At 40.4% G+C, this 15,255-nt stretch overlaps 1 protein-coding gene across 1 annotated transcript; it reads right to left on the reverse strand.

Annotated features, from left to right (window-relative positions):
• Positions 1–1,163: 1,163 nt before the first annotated feature.
• Positions 1,164–13,484, reverse strand: LOC147163409 (pyridoxal kinase-like). The gene is made up of 11 exons (XM_086092167.1): positions 13,051–13,484; positions 8,860–8,914; positions 6,728–6,832; positions 6,567–6,650; positions 6,333–6,367; positions 6,184–6,269; positions 5,326–5,371; positions 5,146–5,257; positions 4,942–5,078; positions 4,247–4,313; positions 1,164–4,094 (listed from the first exon to the last, which is right to left on the reverse strand). Exons 1-11 carry the CDS (start codon positions 13,129–13,131, stop codon positions 3,979–3,981), a joined length of 924 nt encoding a protein of 307 aa, XP_085948293.1. The 5' UTR covers positions 13,132–13,484; the 3' UTR covers positions 1,164–3,978.
• Positions 13,485–15,255: the final 1,771 nt, after the last annotated feature.

Here is a 15,255-nt window from a genome sequence, read left to right on the forward strand (position 1 = left end):
TATGTATATATATTTATACTTTATAAATGTGAATTTGTACACTACAATCTTGTATTGTAACATGTTAGAAAAGACTGCAAAAACATAGCACTAAAACCAGTTACCAAACAATGATTAATACATTTATCTTCTTGTTTTTGGACACCAAAAACTTAAAAACAAGTTGGCAGAGATGACGCTGTCCATGTCAGAACCGAGCACACTTAATGTCGTCACACATCATTTAAAACAAATAAAAACATTGACCAGTTGCTTACTGCGTCTTGGCAACTAACATATTCTGTGCTTCACATTATTTCTTTTATATTTTTTCTGGTTTTAATGTTGAACACCAATCACACACTGCTAGGAAATTACATCTACTAAAAGTGCTTCATTTGGCACTATTTTTGTTTTTTTCCACGCAATTTAAAGATGAGGCGATATGTTGATCTTCTTGAACAAATATCGATATAAACATCTGTCTCGTAAATCATTTGTGCTTATTTAGGAAAGAAATACGAAATTAAGATATCACATTTGAGTCGGCGGTATTGGAAAGCAGCTGACAGGAAATTGAGGAGGACAGCAAACACACAAACGCACATTGCCAGGCTAATTGAGCTGTAAGCGGCTGTACAAGCCGAGGGAGAGCAAGAGGTGATGTGAGGCATCCAAACACTCCAGTAACATCCAACAACGATTGTCCTCTTCAACACATCCCACTCAAGGTTCACACGCCTCATAGCATCATTGCCCAAGTCACCCTAAAAAATCATTTTGGATTCTCAGTCCTAAAACTAAAAGAGAATGTCAAGAAATAAACTGCTTTTATAAGGTGTCATTTCTGTAGTATTTGTGAGTTGTGTCTGACGGTTCGGTTCGTCCTGTTCAAGAAATAGAAGTGCATCAGTGACTGCGGCTCTCCTTGCCCACATGCCAGGCAGAGCATAAGTTCAACGTGACATTTTTTTTTTTTCACTTCACATATCTGAAACTCAAGTACCTCAAGTTGATGGCTTACAACGCAAAGTGAAAAAAATTAATCTGACCAAGCAACAACTTGTAACTTGAAAAATGTACAAGTTGCGACACTCATAAGCGAAGGTACCACGATAATAGAAATTACCGTAGTTTTCTTTCCAGATAACATGAAAATAAGTGTGTGTTGTTTTTTTTTATCAATTAATTAATTGGCCAACCCTAACTCAACAACGTTACTTGGGCATGCATCAACCATGTCGCTCTATGTGCCAAGCTGACCGGTGAAGGCAAACGTCCGCTCAGAGCCTGACTCGGTTGCGTCCACAGTTTCTCCCTGTTCTCCAAAGTGCTTGTTTACTCAAATTTTAAGGAGATTCCACGTGCTCCTTTGTTCTCATTTGGCAACATTTACAGTCAATTTCTTCATTTTTGTCAGCTTTATCATCACTCACTCACACACAAAACCCTGTGACCATTCATAAATATAAATACACACACACACACACACAGCTTCTGAAAAGACACAACAGGTAACATTTGGACCAATCAACACGGCCGCCTGCTTGGCCAGCAGGAAGCTAAGACACTGTAGTCAAAAAGACACACGAGCTAAATGAAGCTAGACGCTAATATACGTAGCTAAAATATGTGTGAAGCAGAGCTAAAAGCAGCTTGATGATTGCTACGTATGATGATTAACGAGTCACCGCACGATTACCAGTACAAAGTTAGCACAAATATTCGAAAATGAAAGGGATAGAACGCACTGAGTGCCACCCGGCTCCATACATTTATTCGTCTATAATCTTGTTGCTAAGTGCAGTTAGCTCGTTTCTTAGCACCTACTAAAACACCGTATTTCCTCAAATATCGGCCGTGAAATATTTACTCAACTGCAACCTGGCAGAGGCAACATTTATAGCAGAAAACACATTAGTTTGCCGTGACAGATCATCAGGAAATGATCCTTTTTTTGCAAACAGTGGAACCTTGTTTTCGTACAATTTGGTTTTCAACGAATTTTACTTTAATAAAAGTTACGTGTGTTTAATGTTCATTTATCCACATGGTATTTTCTGTATGTAAAACATTTGTTATTTTTCTATCCAAAACATTGTTTGTTTGTTTATTTATATTTTGGGTTCATGGAGTCCGGATTAATTGTGTTTACATTATTTCCTATGGGAAATGTTTCTTGGGTTTTCGTATGATTTGGTTTTTAGTCCAGAACAGATTCATCACCAAATCCTAGATTCCTCTGTATTTGGTATTTTGGTATGACAGTTATTTCTCAATTACAAATAATGTAAATAATGTCTTTGTTCATCACAATGACAAAGAGTGACAGGCAGAATAATTAAATGTTAGACGGCAGAAGGTCCAGTTAGCCAGTCAACAGTAGTCGCCCGCATATTTGCAGTTGGCTATTCACAAATTCATATATTTGCATTTTTTTAGCTATTCTAAATTCTGCCATTTGCAGCAGATTCTTAAATACCCCAAAATGTTACAAGATGGCGCCAAAGACCAGTCACGAATCGGTGTCAAAGAAGTATGTTGAACAACGAATTGAAAAAAGAAAAACTGTGCACCTTGCACAGTGCTGCACTTTTGGTTCGCAACAGTTCAAACTCAGTGGTTAACTCTTGTCAAGCTCGTGTGAGAGCAACAGCGCACACAGCCTCTATTGGAGGAAATACGGTATTACAGAAAAGGAGACATCCTACTTTAAACTATCAAATACGGTCAACAAAAACAAAAAATTGCTCCACGACATCGTTGTCATTTTAAAACATGTCATCCATTTTGGGGAAGACACATTGGAATGTTTCACGCCAGCTCGCAAGATGGCGTCTCTTTTCAAATTGTGACATCAAGACATTTACGTTACTAGTACAACTTCAAATATACCATTATTACATTATTGCATTATTTTTTTTCCCATCCTCACATCACCTCTTATTAGGACGGTGGATACACTAATGCCGGTGTAATATTTTTTAGGTTTTGGCCTTTCAGCCCCCAATTTTTTTTTTTTTTTATGACATGGATTTTCACAATCATGTTGGAAATAATAAAATGGCATTTGGTGAAGGTGTAACGAGGTCAGATATGCAGTGTTCTCAGCTGTTGAAGTAACGTCACAGTAAATTAGTGGGGTACACTCGTACCGATAATCGGACCAAATTTTTAAAAGTCAGCAAAGGCCTGATTGTCGGATGTCTTCTAAAGAGAATCCTGAGTGATTTTCTGTTGAGAGATTTTTCCGTACCCGTTTTACTTGGAAAACAATCATAAATGTTGAACGTGTTGAATATTTATGATTGTTGCTGCTTCCAGGTCAGTCTTGGCACGAGCACAGAAATCTGGTTTAGGGGTAGGATACTCGACCATTACCGGCGGCGTTATCGTTATGTGTATGATGTGTTGTTTGTCTCGAGTAGACCGCAGTGAAAACACACTTGTCTGGTCTCTCGCGTTCTAAAAAATGAGTCAAGATGTTAAAAATGAATATGGGTGCACCCCCTTTAAAATTGAGCTAAATTAGCAACGTAAACTATTTAAGTACTTGAGTAAATGTACGGATGTATTTGATAAGTTGACTCACGTCGCGTGTGCGTGTAGTTGAGTAGCACATGATGGTCAAATAGACAAATTCAGCTATCATACAGATGCTCCAATACAGTTATAGTACAACATCTATACATCAACTATACATTGTGCGTTTTTTTTCCTTTGTGGTATTTTCAGGGCGAGGTTGGTTACTATTACATCAACTGCTAAAAGACGTGACGTGTGGAAGTGGAGCCACAGATAAACAATTTCAGATCACACAGAGAGCATCTTACGTCCTGTTTTTTTTGCTGGGCGGCACCTTCTGTTGTCTATCTGCGGCTCCGCGTGGAGGCTAACGGCTTGCCGGAGCGCCAAAAAGACTAAAAAGGGTCCGAGGACCGAAAAGGGTGGATGCGTTACAAAATGACCTTTGACAGAGTGACGGGAGGCTGGCGGTCGTTACGATATGACGGTGGCCTCCGTCACGATGGCGGGGTCTTCTATGTCCGCTTTGCTCTGGACCATCCGCAGCTCCAGCTGGGGCGGGCTGGGCCTCCGACCGGGACCTGCTAGTTCTGATCAGAGAAAGAAAGAGAAGACATTCAAGACTATGGTAGAATTATTATTTTTTTTTAAATCAATGTACTTAAATATGGATCAATTATACGTGGATTTTCAAACCAGCCGCAAGTGTGCGCCACCTACTGGTGGAAAAGGTTTTCCTTACCATGAGCATACGATATGGTCCTCTGGATGACGTGATGCATCACTGAAAATGTTTTCTCACAAGCCGTCTGATTGTCACGAGGGTGGACAGAGATGACATACATATTAAAGTCTTGTGGAAAAAGACTATTCAAAAGTATTGGGACACCTTGAGAAAGTGAAAAGTGAAAAAATGGGGAGTTTGCAGACATAAGATTTCTCTCTCTGTCGCTGCCTGGGGTACAGCCACTGACCGGTTAATTCACTGATTAACACACTCACTCCCATCCATTTTTACTGAAGCAACCCTCTTTGCTCCGGGCTGTTTTACTGGATTTTGCAAGGCCCACAGAATATTGTGTTCTATTGCTATACAAACATGAAAAGAAAGATTAAGAGTCTCTTCTTTCATCAGGAAAAAAAACACAGGGAAAAAAGTGTTTTGCAACATGGCCCTGGTTGGTCTCTTAAACTCTGTCGCCACCTGCTGGCTGTTTTTGTAATAACTGCAATTGCTTCAACCATTCTGTTCAGTTCAGAGGCTGCATCAAAGCCTTCTGTATGCTCTACCATAAAAAAAAAAACATAAAAACCGTATAAATACGTCTTTGGGAGCATGGTGATATTTAATAGAACATATTTATACGTTTCTGGGAGTAAATGAGTTTAGAGCAATGTCCCAATACTTTTGTCCTCACTAGAGCGGGGCGGAGGTACCTTGAGGTCATTTGGGTAGTGGTGCGTCCACGCCAGCAGCATCGCAGCAAACAAGTCGCCGGTCCCGACGAAGACGGCGTCCACTTTGGGAACTTCTATTCTGACCCTCTGCGTCGTCCTGCTGCCGTCGGGACGAACTGAAGGCGGAACAAGTATTTGTCAAAGACGGTTGAAAAATACAAATAAACGCGATGTGACACCCACCGTGACGCTGGCTGCCCAGCGACACCAGGAAGCGATCGCCCAGTCTGGAGGGCAGATCCGAGGAGGTGATGACCACCGTGTCGGGGCCCATGGCGTGCAGCAGGTCCATCACCTGCACACCAGACGGACACTTACAAATGGGTTTGTTCAAAAGGAGAGAACAGTTGTGAAGTTTCTCACCTCCACGGCATCTTTCTCTGTGCTGATGTTCTTCCCCGTCAACAGTCTGAAACAAACATGGCAACAGTTAGTAGCAGGGGGAAGCTCAATAATTTGGAATGTCATCACTTGTAATTGGAAAATTGGGAAAGGAAAAATTGAAAACCAGATACACAGGTGGCTATTTTTGGATATTATTATTAAATCATTTTGATGATTAAAAATGTGATGTGTTTGGACAAAGTCAGGCTTATGCCTCTTAAAATGAAAATTCAGATATTCAAGTGCCTCAAAAATTGACAAAGTTAAAGCAATTTCGATGTTGCCAGGTTTAAAGGAGTCCCTTTGCTTTTTGAAATTCTGTAAATTCACTTTAATGAGAGCACTTCAAAAATCAACCCTAACAAATGAAACGATGAAGAAATTTTAATAACAAAATCATAAATAAACAAAATATTCTTTTCTAATACAAATTATTTTTAAAAACTGTAAAAGCAGTCAGTGACATATAAACACTGTTACAGCACATCCTCTGTTTTCAATTTTCACTGTTTTTGTTTTTTTATCATAATGAGATCTAACTTCTGCTTCTTTTTTTCTGCATATTTGGGATCATTCTTGATGTTTCATGCAGTGATGTGAGAATCATAACTTCTACGGGCTTTTGCATGCATAAGGGTCAAACACTAGGTGGCGCAGTTTGACATGACAACATCCGCTACAGTGGAGCACAAGTTTAAAATGTCATCCATTATAAACAACTGATTTTCTTTTTAAATTGTATGCAGGCGTAAATATTGTTTTTTCACCTTAAACTAATGCAAACATCCTTGGACCCAATCATGATTGATAACTAAATGAGTGATGAATAAAACTCACTCCGCCTCAAACTGGTTGGGAGTGATGATGTCAGCAACAGGAACCACCTTGTTCTTGTACACCGGATACAGATTCTGAGGGACGTACTGTAAAGACACGAAGTGTGAGAAGATGAAGACAAGACACAGACGCTCGCACTCGCAACCCACCATGGAGCCGTGGTCACCCAGCACCGGGTCGCACACTGCAACGACAAAAAATACACAATTCACATCTACAAAGGGCATTGTTGTTGATTCTCAAAATGTGGAACAAGTACCACGAGTGCTATATAAGCTCCCTCTAGTGGTAGGTGCAGGAAGTACATGTAAGTTGTATTCGACTTTGAAGTTGAAAACATTGTTTTATACGTGCAACGTTGATCGAGAGCCTTCACTACTCACCGTACACCAAGTTAGGATTGGCTCTCTTTAGCTCCTGAACAATATCCACCACCATCTCCAGGAAGGACGTGTCCCTGGTGTACCCTGAACACAAACACCCACGCGCAAAATTTATACAAACGTGTCACAAAGGTGCTGGTCACGCACGTGCACGCACACACCTGTGAGAACGTAATCATACTGGTGCACGTTGTTGAGCTTGATGCCTTCGTAAAGAACGTGAAGCTCGTCGGCCGTCAGCACTTGGCCCTTCCAGTGGGAATAACCTGAACCAGGAGGACGAGGAGGAGCTTATTATTATTATTATTATTATTAGGCGCCACACATTGGCTCCTTCAAGGTACGCTCACACTTGTGTCACATCAAGTATGCAACATCATTTCTTCTTTCAAATTATATAATATAAAAATGCTAATTTTATCATAATTAGCAGTGTCAGGTGATTAACATTTTTAATTGTAATTAATCGCATGACTTCAACAGTCAACTCACAATTGATCACAAATTAGATATCTGTTCTAAATGTACAATAAAATGTAAAATAAAATATTTTTCTTTCATAAGTTTTCATACTCTTGTTAACATAAAAGTGAGAATTTTTTTTAAACTAATAGAAATATGGCTGCATCTTTTAGTCATTGATACAGTAATTTCATAATCATAAACTTGAGTTAAAATTTAAAAAGACATACTGTACTGTAAAAAACAAGTGTAATATTAATTTATGTGTAGGTCATTTTTCTGCCACTAGATGGCATAATTGCAATTGTAAGACATTGGCGACAGCTCAGTGCATTTTTCTTTTTCATAATAAGAGCGATCTAATCTTTAACATGAAGTGAAATTCTGCATATTTTTTAAATTGTACAATACAACTTGACCCCAGTCTCCACAAATATATGCATTATTATTAAATCTATTACTGCTAAATTTTGATGTGTACGTGTCTGCTGTGTTGCGACTGAAAAAATTATAAAAATTAATTAATTGTTAACTAAAAAAAATTAGTGGCATTAAAGGAACTTTAAATTAACTCAAAATTAACACACGAATTTTGACCCCCCCCCCCCATAGATACAATATAAAAATATATTTTTTAAATATATATTATATATAATAATAATAATAATCATGTAAAATTATATAAATAATAATATATGCTGATATACACACAAAGACGGGGAAGGACAAACACACACACACACACAAAAAGGGGACACCAAAAAGGACAACGAGATAAATGTGTGACTATAAATAGCTGTGTATTGACTGGTGTGTGTGCGTGTGCGTGCCCGAGTGCACGTCTGTCTGCTGCAGGCTGATGTCGCAGCTCCAGGTGAGTCACAGGCGGGTCACGTGTTTTTTTTTTTGGGGGGGGTGGGGGGGGGGGGGGTTCTGTTGCCAGGCAACACGGCAGGAAAGCCGGAGGGGCTGAGAAGGGACGTGAGCAGCGGGAGCAGCCGCGCCTGCATGTGTGTGTCCACGTGTGTGTGCGTGCGTGCGTATGAGATGACGTCACTACTTGCTGCTGTCGCAACTGACGACGTCATTTTCTGGGACCTCCTCGTCTCCGTCTACTGATTCTATTCAGCACTCTCGCTTTCACAATGGGCGGTTTGCGCCACAGCTGCCTTCAATTTGCAGCAATGCTAATGAATCAAATCATCAGGATAACCGGAAATGAACGGATGGATATTTTGTTGTTTTTTTTCTCTTTTTTTTTTCTTTTAAGAGCTCAGTATTGTTCATTCGGAAATGTCATCATCATTGCTCTTTTATTTTTTATTTATTTTATATATATATATATATATTTTTTTTTTTTGTGTGTGTGTGTGTATGTGCGTGCGTGTATTTGTTAGCTCACCAGAAAACCGATTAGAAAAAATCTCATACCGTTCACCTAAACCGAACACCAGGAGACCCGAGGGGACCAAAGAAAACCAAGGAAGGTGAAATCCAGCACCGACCAGGCACCCCCCACCAGAACTCCTCCCCAGCCCAAGAAACATCCAGACCCCAACAAATCCAAAAAACATAAAATCAGGGAGGCCTCAAGAGACCGAGAAAAGGAAGGAAGGACAGACGAAGCCGCGTGATGGATATTTTTAACCCCAAATTTGAATTTGTATTATTTGATGAAGATGTCAAATTCCTTCTCAGGATGATCTGAGCAATTATCCGTGGCAAATTGCACAAGTTCAAGCTGTTCAATATTTATGATGGCAAACCCAACACGGGATTGGACCTGGAATCCATCGTGATGTGAAACCAAGCACGTTGAACGTGTTCTGACCTGTGTGGTTGGAGAACTGCACAGAGTTGATGGAGTCCACCTCAAAGCCCAAAACCTGCAAAGAGACAAACACACAAGCAAGGTCACAAGCTGGAAGGATTTGTTTTTAGGATAAAAAGCCTCACATTTGAATAAAACCGGCAACAAAGATGTTGTAAATGCGGAGAGAAAAAAAAACATCTCGACTTTCTTGATTAGCACAAACGACTGATGGGTGAAAACTCGGTGTTGCGATTGTGACAATTATTCATCATCCCCACTTGGAGCCTTCATGAGAAACATGAAATGACACGAAATCCGATACGAGACGGGAAATCGTCTTGCGTGCCGGCGCCACTGCGATCACTGCGACTCGATGACGGAGCTGTAAAAAAAGTCCAACGAAAGACTCGTTTGTTCGGTGACCTTCGACTCCTTCCGTGTCGCTCGCTACTTTGTTTGCATTGTAAAGTGCGTGAAGGTCTTCTGTGCGTTTTGAACGCACAAAACTATTTATACTTTTCAGTGCATGTCGTGTCAAATGTACAAAACTCTTGAAAATGCTTTCATTTGTTTGACATTTGAATTTTTTTTGTCCTTCCTGAAACATACGTTTTTGCTCAACTTTTTTTGTCTGGCCAGCCAACTTGAACGTCCGCAGGTCAAATCCGACCAGTGGACCGAAGCAAATATTTTCTTCTACAGTATGTCTCATGTGACGCGAATGTTTAAAACAGTTACAAGCAAGGCCGGCAATGGTTTAGCTGTTAAACGACACTCGTGTAATGAATAATTAGATGTATGTCGGGATTTTTTTTTATCTTATTTAAAAAAGAAAAATACAACAGTTGTGATAACTGTATGCAACATGCTCATGTTTATCTTAAGATAAATGACTTCATTATTGATTATTTTCATAATGTGTATAATTATAGTTGTTGATGCCAAATCGATAAGCACATCGAAAAGTGGATCTCCATCTTAACTGCTGTTATTTCTGAAAGCGACAGCTCTCGGGACACCGAGAAGATGAGCACTGACTCGTGATGTCACTCGGAGGAATCCCACGGCAGCCCAATCAGAGGGCTCGGACCTCGCACGCCGCTTCTGTCCTGACAGGAAGCGACAGGGGACGCCCCCCCGCATGCTCGTCACCAATCCTCGATGCCAATTAGGACTCCCGGGGTGCTCCCAGTTTACAATGTCATTCTTGCGTTTGTGTGAGAAGAGCAGCAATTGTGACTGGATAACCCTGTCGAGGTTTTTTTTTTTTTTTTTTTTTCTTTTAAGAGCTCAGTATTGTTCACTCGGAAATGTCATCATCATTGCTCTTTTTTTTTTTTTTAAATATATATATATATATATATATATATATACACATATATATATATATATATATATATATATATATATTTTTTTTTTGTGTGTGTGTGTGGGTGAGTATGTGTATGTGCGTGCGTGCGTGCGTGTATTTGTTAGCTCACCAGAAAACCTATTAGAAAAAATCTCATACCGTTCACCTAAACCGAACACCAGGAGACCCGAGGAAGGACCAAAGAAAACCAAGGAAGGCGAAATCCAGCACCGACCAGACACCCCCCACCAGAACTCCTCCCCAACCCAAGAAACATCCAGACCCCGACAAATCCAAAAAACATAAAATCAGGGAGGCCTCAAGAGACCGAAGGAGAGACCGAAAAAAGGAAGGAAGGACAGACGAAGCCGCGTGAGATCCGAGACACCAGCCTCCACCGATTCAATAACCTGAGGAGGAAACAGATTGTGTCTGAGTTTCGGTAGATGCTGGTGTGGTGGATCTGGCATGCATGAAAATCTCCACCAAAGAGGGGAGCCGACGACCCCCGCCGGAACAGAGCAAGCGCAACACCTCAGGGCCCCCCAGGCCGCGGCAGCGCCAAAGGACGACCCCCGGACCCTGTCGAGGTTTTTTTGCAAGACCCCTTACACGCGGCCTGTAAAATCCGTCATTCGTCACATTTTCAGCAAGTGCTTGTCCGGTGAAAACAGCTCTGACACGGACGGCCTCCCAAAAGTGGGGGGGAAAAAAACAGCAGCTAAAAAGCAGCAGCTAAAAAGCAGCTTCTTTTACAGGCGGCGTAACAAGGTCTTCTGTTATATAGAGCAGCTAATGGCTTCGGCGCTTATCCCCATATAAAGACTATTATTTGCGCATTAGCAAGCCCAAAGAGAATCAATCAGACGTAACAAGTTGAAGGCGCTCTCGCGGGCCGAGGTCGAACACGCCGCAACTTCCTCATCGTCCCCCTGCAGGCGCCGGCAGGGACAAAAATAGATGAAGGATGTGGAGGGCCATCCAGCAGCATCATCATCATCATCATCATCATCATCATCATCATCATCATCATCCAAGCAAAGCAGCCACCTCCCGTTACAGTCGCACTGTCAACAGCAGAAATCTTAACTGGCTTAAAGTCTTTGGGTTTTACAAAAAAAGCATTTCCCCACAGCATTCAGTTTGACATGTAGTAAATAGGATGGCGATTTCAACCATCTGCAGGTTGGCACATTTGTGTGCCACGACTGAGAGTTACAGTGAGTATGCGCTCCCTCTCTTAGATGCTCCAGTTAAGGTGAGCAATAGCAAGCAAGCAATTTCACCTAATTGGTCTGAAAATTATGTTTATTTGCATCAATAATCTCTTGAGGTGCAACAATTAATCGCTTGATCAACAATTAATTGGCTATTTTGATCATCAATGTAATTGTTTAAAGTTGTATATTTCACACGTTCAACAATGCTTCATGAAAGCAGACTGTTTATCTTTGTGTCGAATAAGACCTTTGCAAACATCTGCTTATACTGTACTTTCAAAAACAATGATCGACACTTCAGCTGATTTTCTGACTATGGTAAGAAGAACTGAATCATTCATAATGAATTTATGTTTGCATTTTTTAGCACACTCAATTCTATATAATGTTGTTTTTGAATAAAGGGATAGAAATATATATATTTTTTTTTAATTAGATTTATCGATTAATGGAAAAATGTAATTGACAGATTCATTATTTACTAAAATAATTGTTAGTTGTAGCCCTAATCTCACCGCATATATAATCTTCGGAAAAATACAAAAATAAAATAGCAATGACAAGAAAAAAATCAATTGATAAATATGAAAATTCTGGTTAGGTTTTGTTGGTCTGGGTTTCAGGGAAATCAAGTTGTTGTTGTTTTTTGCAAAGGAAAAACGGCCTTTCATGGAAAAGGAAGGTTTTCGTGTGATATCGGCGATAGAAAATCGAGTCCAAAAACGCCTTAAAATTCAAGTACAACAGTAAAAACTTGATTATCTGTCAACATATCTCCTCTACCCTTTTGTTTCGTTTGCTACTTGGGGAATCCCTTCTCTGATTGGCTGACAAGTAATAAGCTCACCCTGGTCAAAATTATGAGGGGTTCTCAAGTGTCAAATTTGTTCTGTTTTTATTTGATTTTTCTGGTCCATTACGTCGTGTGACTCGTGTGGGAAATTTGTTCCAGGTAAAACAATATGGGTGCATTCAGCATCTTGCCCAAAGTCAGCCAGCCGCCTGGGACAGACTCAAGTTCACCCGAGTCTCCCAACGAGGACAAGACTATAGAAAATATCTGAAATTGTACAGATTCTGAGCAACCTGGATATCAACTGCATCCTGTAATGGACCGTTTGACCTTAACAGGTTCCCACTAACTACCTGGGCCTCATGTAAACATATTTCGTCCTGTCGCCTCCCAAAAAAGAGGCGGTGATCTATTTCTCATAAGACACGGACTAAGACACTTTGTTCAGTCAGGACGATGATGTCGGTTTCAATGTCAGACCCACAAGGTTTGCCTCAATGACAACATCAAAATGAAGGTGGTGCTGGGTCGTGACTCGTCATGAGTGACAGCTGGAAGGGAGATGAAACATTTAGGAGGAGGCTTTCATTCCCATGATGACAAACTCAAACGGACACTAATGAAAAACAAAACCTAGCGACAATTAAAGCACGTCACGACTCGTTTGTTGGCAAAACATAATAATAAACTTTGATTTCACGACGTGAAATGAGAGGGCATTTTAAAAGGGAGGGTAAAAAAAAAAAGAAGGAGCATCACACATGAAATGTCAGTCAAGGTCCCCCTCGTCACATCATGGATGCGAGGAGGGAAGCGAAGCTTTGCTCGGCTCGCTTGGTTTCTACCTGCAGCGGGAAAGAGGCGCTCTTGTTGCCCACATATCCCCGGACGACGTGGCTCTGGATGGACAGAACGCGGCACTCCATGGCGGCTCCCGGTGGTCAGCCGAGGAGGACAGACGCAGGCGGACGCTCGCTCGCTCGCTCGCTTCACCACATAACAACACGAAAGAGACAATTTTGAGCCCCCGACAGCCCGGCGCGCGCCCACTAGAGATTTAGCTTTAATGTTAGCTTAATGGCTAACCGGAGGTGTGTCACGCGCACGTATGACGGAGGAGAGCGCGCGCGCGGGTGTATGGCAATTAAACCCCCGTCCTGGCGGAGACGTCTTATTTATTTAACCGTTTATAAAAGTTATCCTTCAGGACTTATTCCTATCGGGAAATTAAATCTCCCCGCTCACGCGAAACCACTTAAAAGCACTCAAAATGACGCAGTTCATATGCCAATGCTGTTGGTGGCGCTGTTTGCGCCGCTCCCACACAAATACTGTGATTTAAAAAGCAGAAGAAGGCGTAAAGCGTGTGTTGCGTTCATACGCCAAGGCAAAACTTGAAACGTTAGTAGAAAAGCAAATATTTGCGCGGAAAGGACCGAATAAATGTATAAGTGGGCTTGAAGACAAACGACGGCAACTATTACCTGTTGATAACGTGTACGTTGGTGTCACGACATTTAGTACAGTACTGTAGTCAAAGTGACTGTCCCAATCCATAGCATGGCTAAGAAGACAGCAACTGTTAATGTGTGTTTCGGCGTGACAAAATAAGTAGACAATGACATCAGTCATGTGGTCACGTCGTTCACATAAATTAACAGTAAGGGCAATTTATAACAACAGTAAAATTATTATTTGCATGCATTAAACCAACATAGGGAGATTGCCAGGAGAAACATCAAATTAAATCAATACAAATATGATTTAACACATTTATTTTCTTTCTTTATTAAACATCCAATATCCAATTCAAACTGAGCCCACAAACCAGAACGGTGCTGTCAAACAAGACACAAGAAAAAGAAAACACACAAAACAAACAAAAAACGTAAGGGCAGACGGTAGTGTTTTGAACAGGCGAACTGCGTGGCCACCAAAAATCCAATGGTGTCAACAGCGAATGGGGCATTGATGGACATCTGGGTCATTCAAAAATCCAATTATTTGTCATCTGGGCTTGAAAGCTGAAAAAGACGAGCGTTTTCGCCTTAAAACCACTCCTAACCTGTCCTCTGTTTAATATTTGACTTAGGACTGACTATTATTGTAGGTTGAAAGTAAGCCAAGATAAAAGAAAAACGCTGGATTGCTTCGTGATTGTGACACATTCAAGAGTCGTGACTGAGAAGATTTGGCAACTCGCATATAAAACACAGCAAGCAGCGGTGGAGGATGTGGGGAAAAAAACGGCTGCATATAAATGACAAATATAGCACAGCAATGCCGCAGAGTCGTGATTAGAAGACTAACAAGTACAGTGCATGTCGCCAACGCCACCTGCTGTTATACGAGAGAACTAAAGGCCTGCTCGTATGTCCATATGAAGAATCTACACACGTTCATTCTCTTGTTCAACAACCAAGGGACAGAGTTTTAAAACATGACAATCGAATATCACAATTATCAAAGTTTGATTTCAAAAGCGTTCTGCTTCATATTTTTTCCCTTTTATGTACACTATTATCAGCAAAACCTAAAGTTTATGGTGTTAATAAAACAATAAGCTAATGTGCAAATTATGCAAATTTTTGTCCTTGATAAATGAGACAGGCATTCAACAATACATCAGAAATATTTTAGTAGTCAAAGTCTCTAAAAGGAATGATACAGGTTACCACCAGAAACCTAAAAAATTGTATTTTAAAGGCACTCGCGCTCTTTCCTCCAAACATTTTTTAACAAAAGTAAATAATCGTTATGGGTACATTTTTCAAAGTGAATTAAGTATCCTCATGTTTTTTTGGGGGGGAACAAAATAACTATAAAAGTACCGGTAAATAAATTATAGTTACATGAAAAAAATAATGGGTAAAAAAATGGAGAAAAAACGTTAATTGTTTAAAAAAAAAATAATGAAAGTAAATTGACTACTACCTTCATGGGTAAAATGTTTTTTTTTGTTTTTTTTTTAAAGAAAACAAGTATATGAATTATCAAGGGGTTGTTCTAAATAGGTCAGTATGTACATAAATCATCATCATGGGTAAAAA

Source organism: Leptonotus elevatus, chromosome 13 (assembly GCF_054856555.1).
Source record: "Leptonotus elevatus isolate MCC_2025b chromosome 13, RoL_Lele_1.0, whole genome shotgun sequence".
NCBI classification, from domain to species: domain Eukaryota; kingdom Metazoa; phylum Chordata; class Actinopteri; order Syngnathiformes; family Syngnathidae; genus Leptonotus; species Leptonotus elevatus.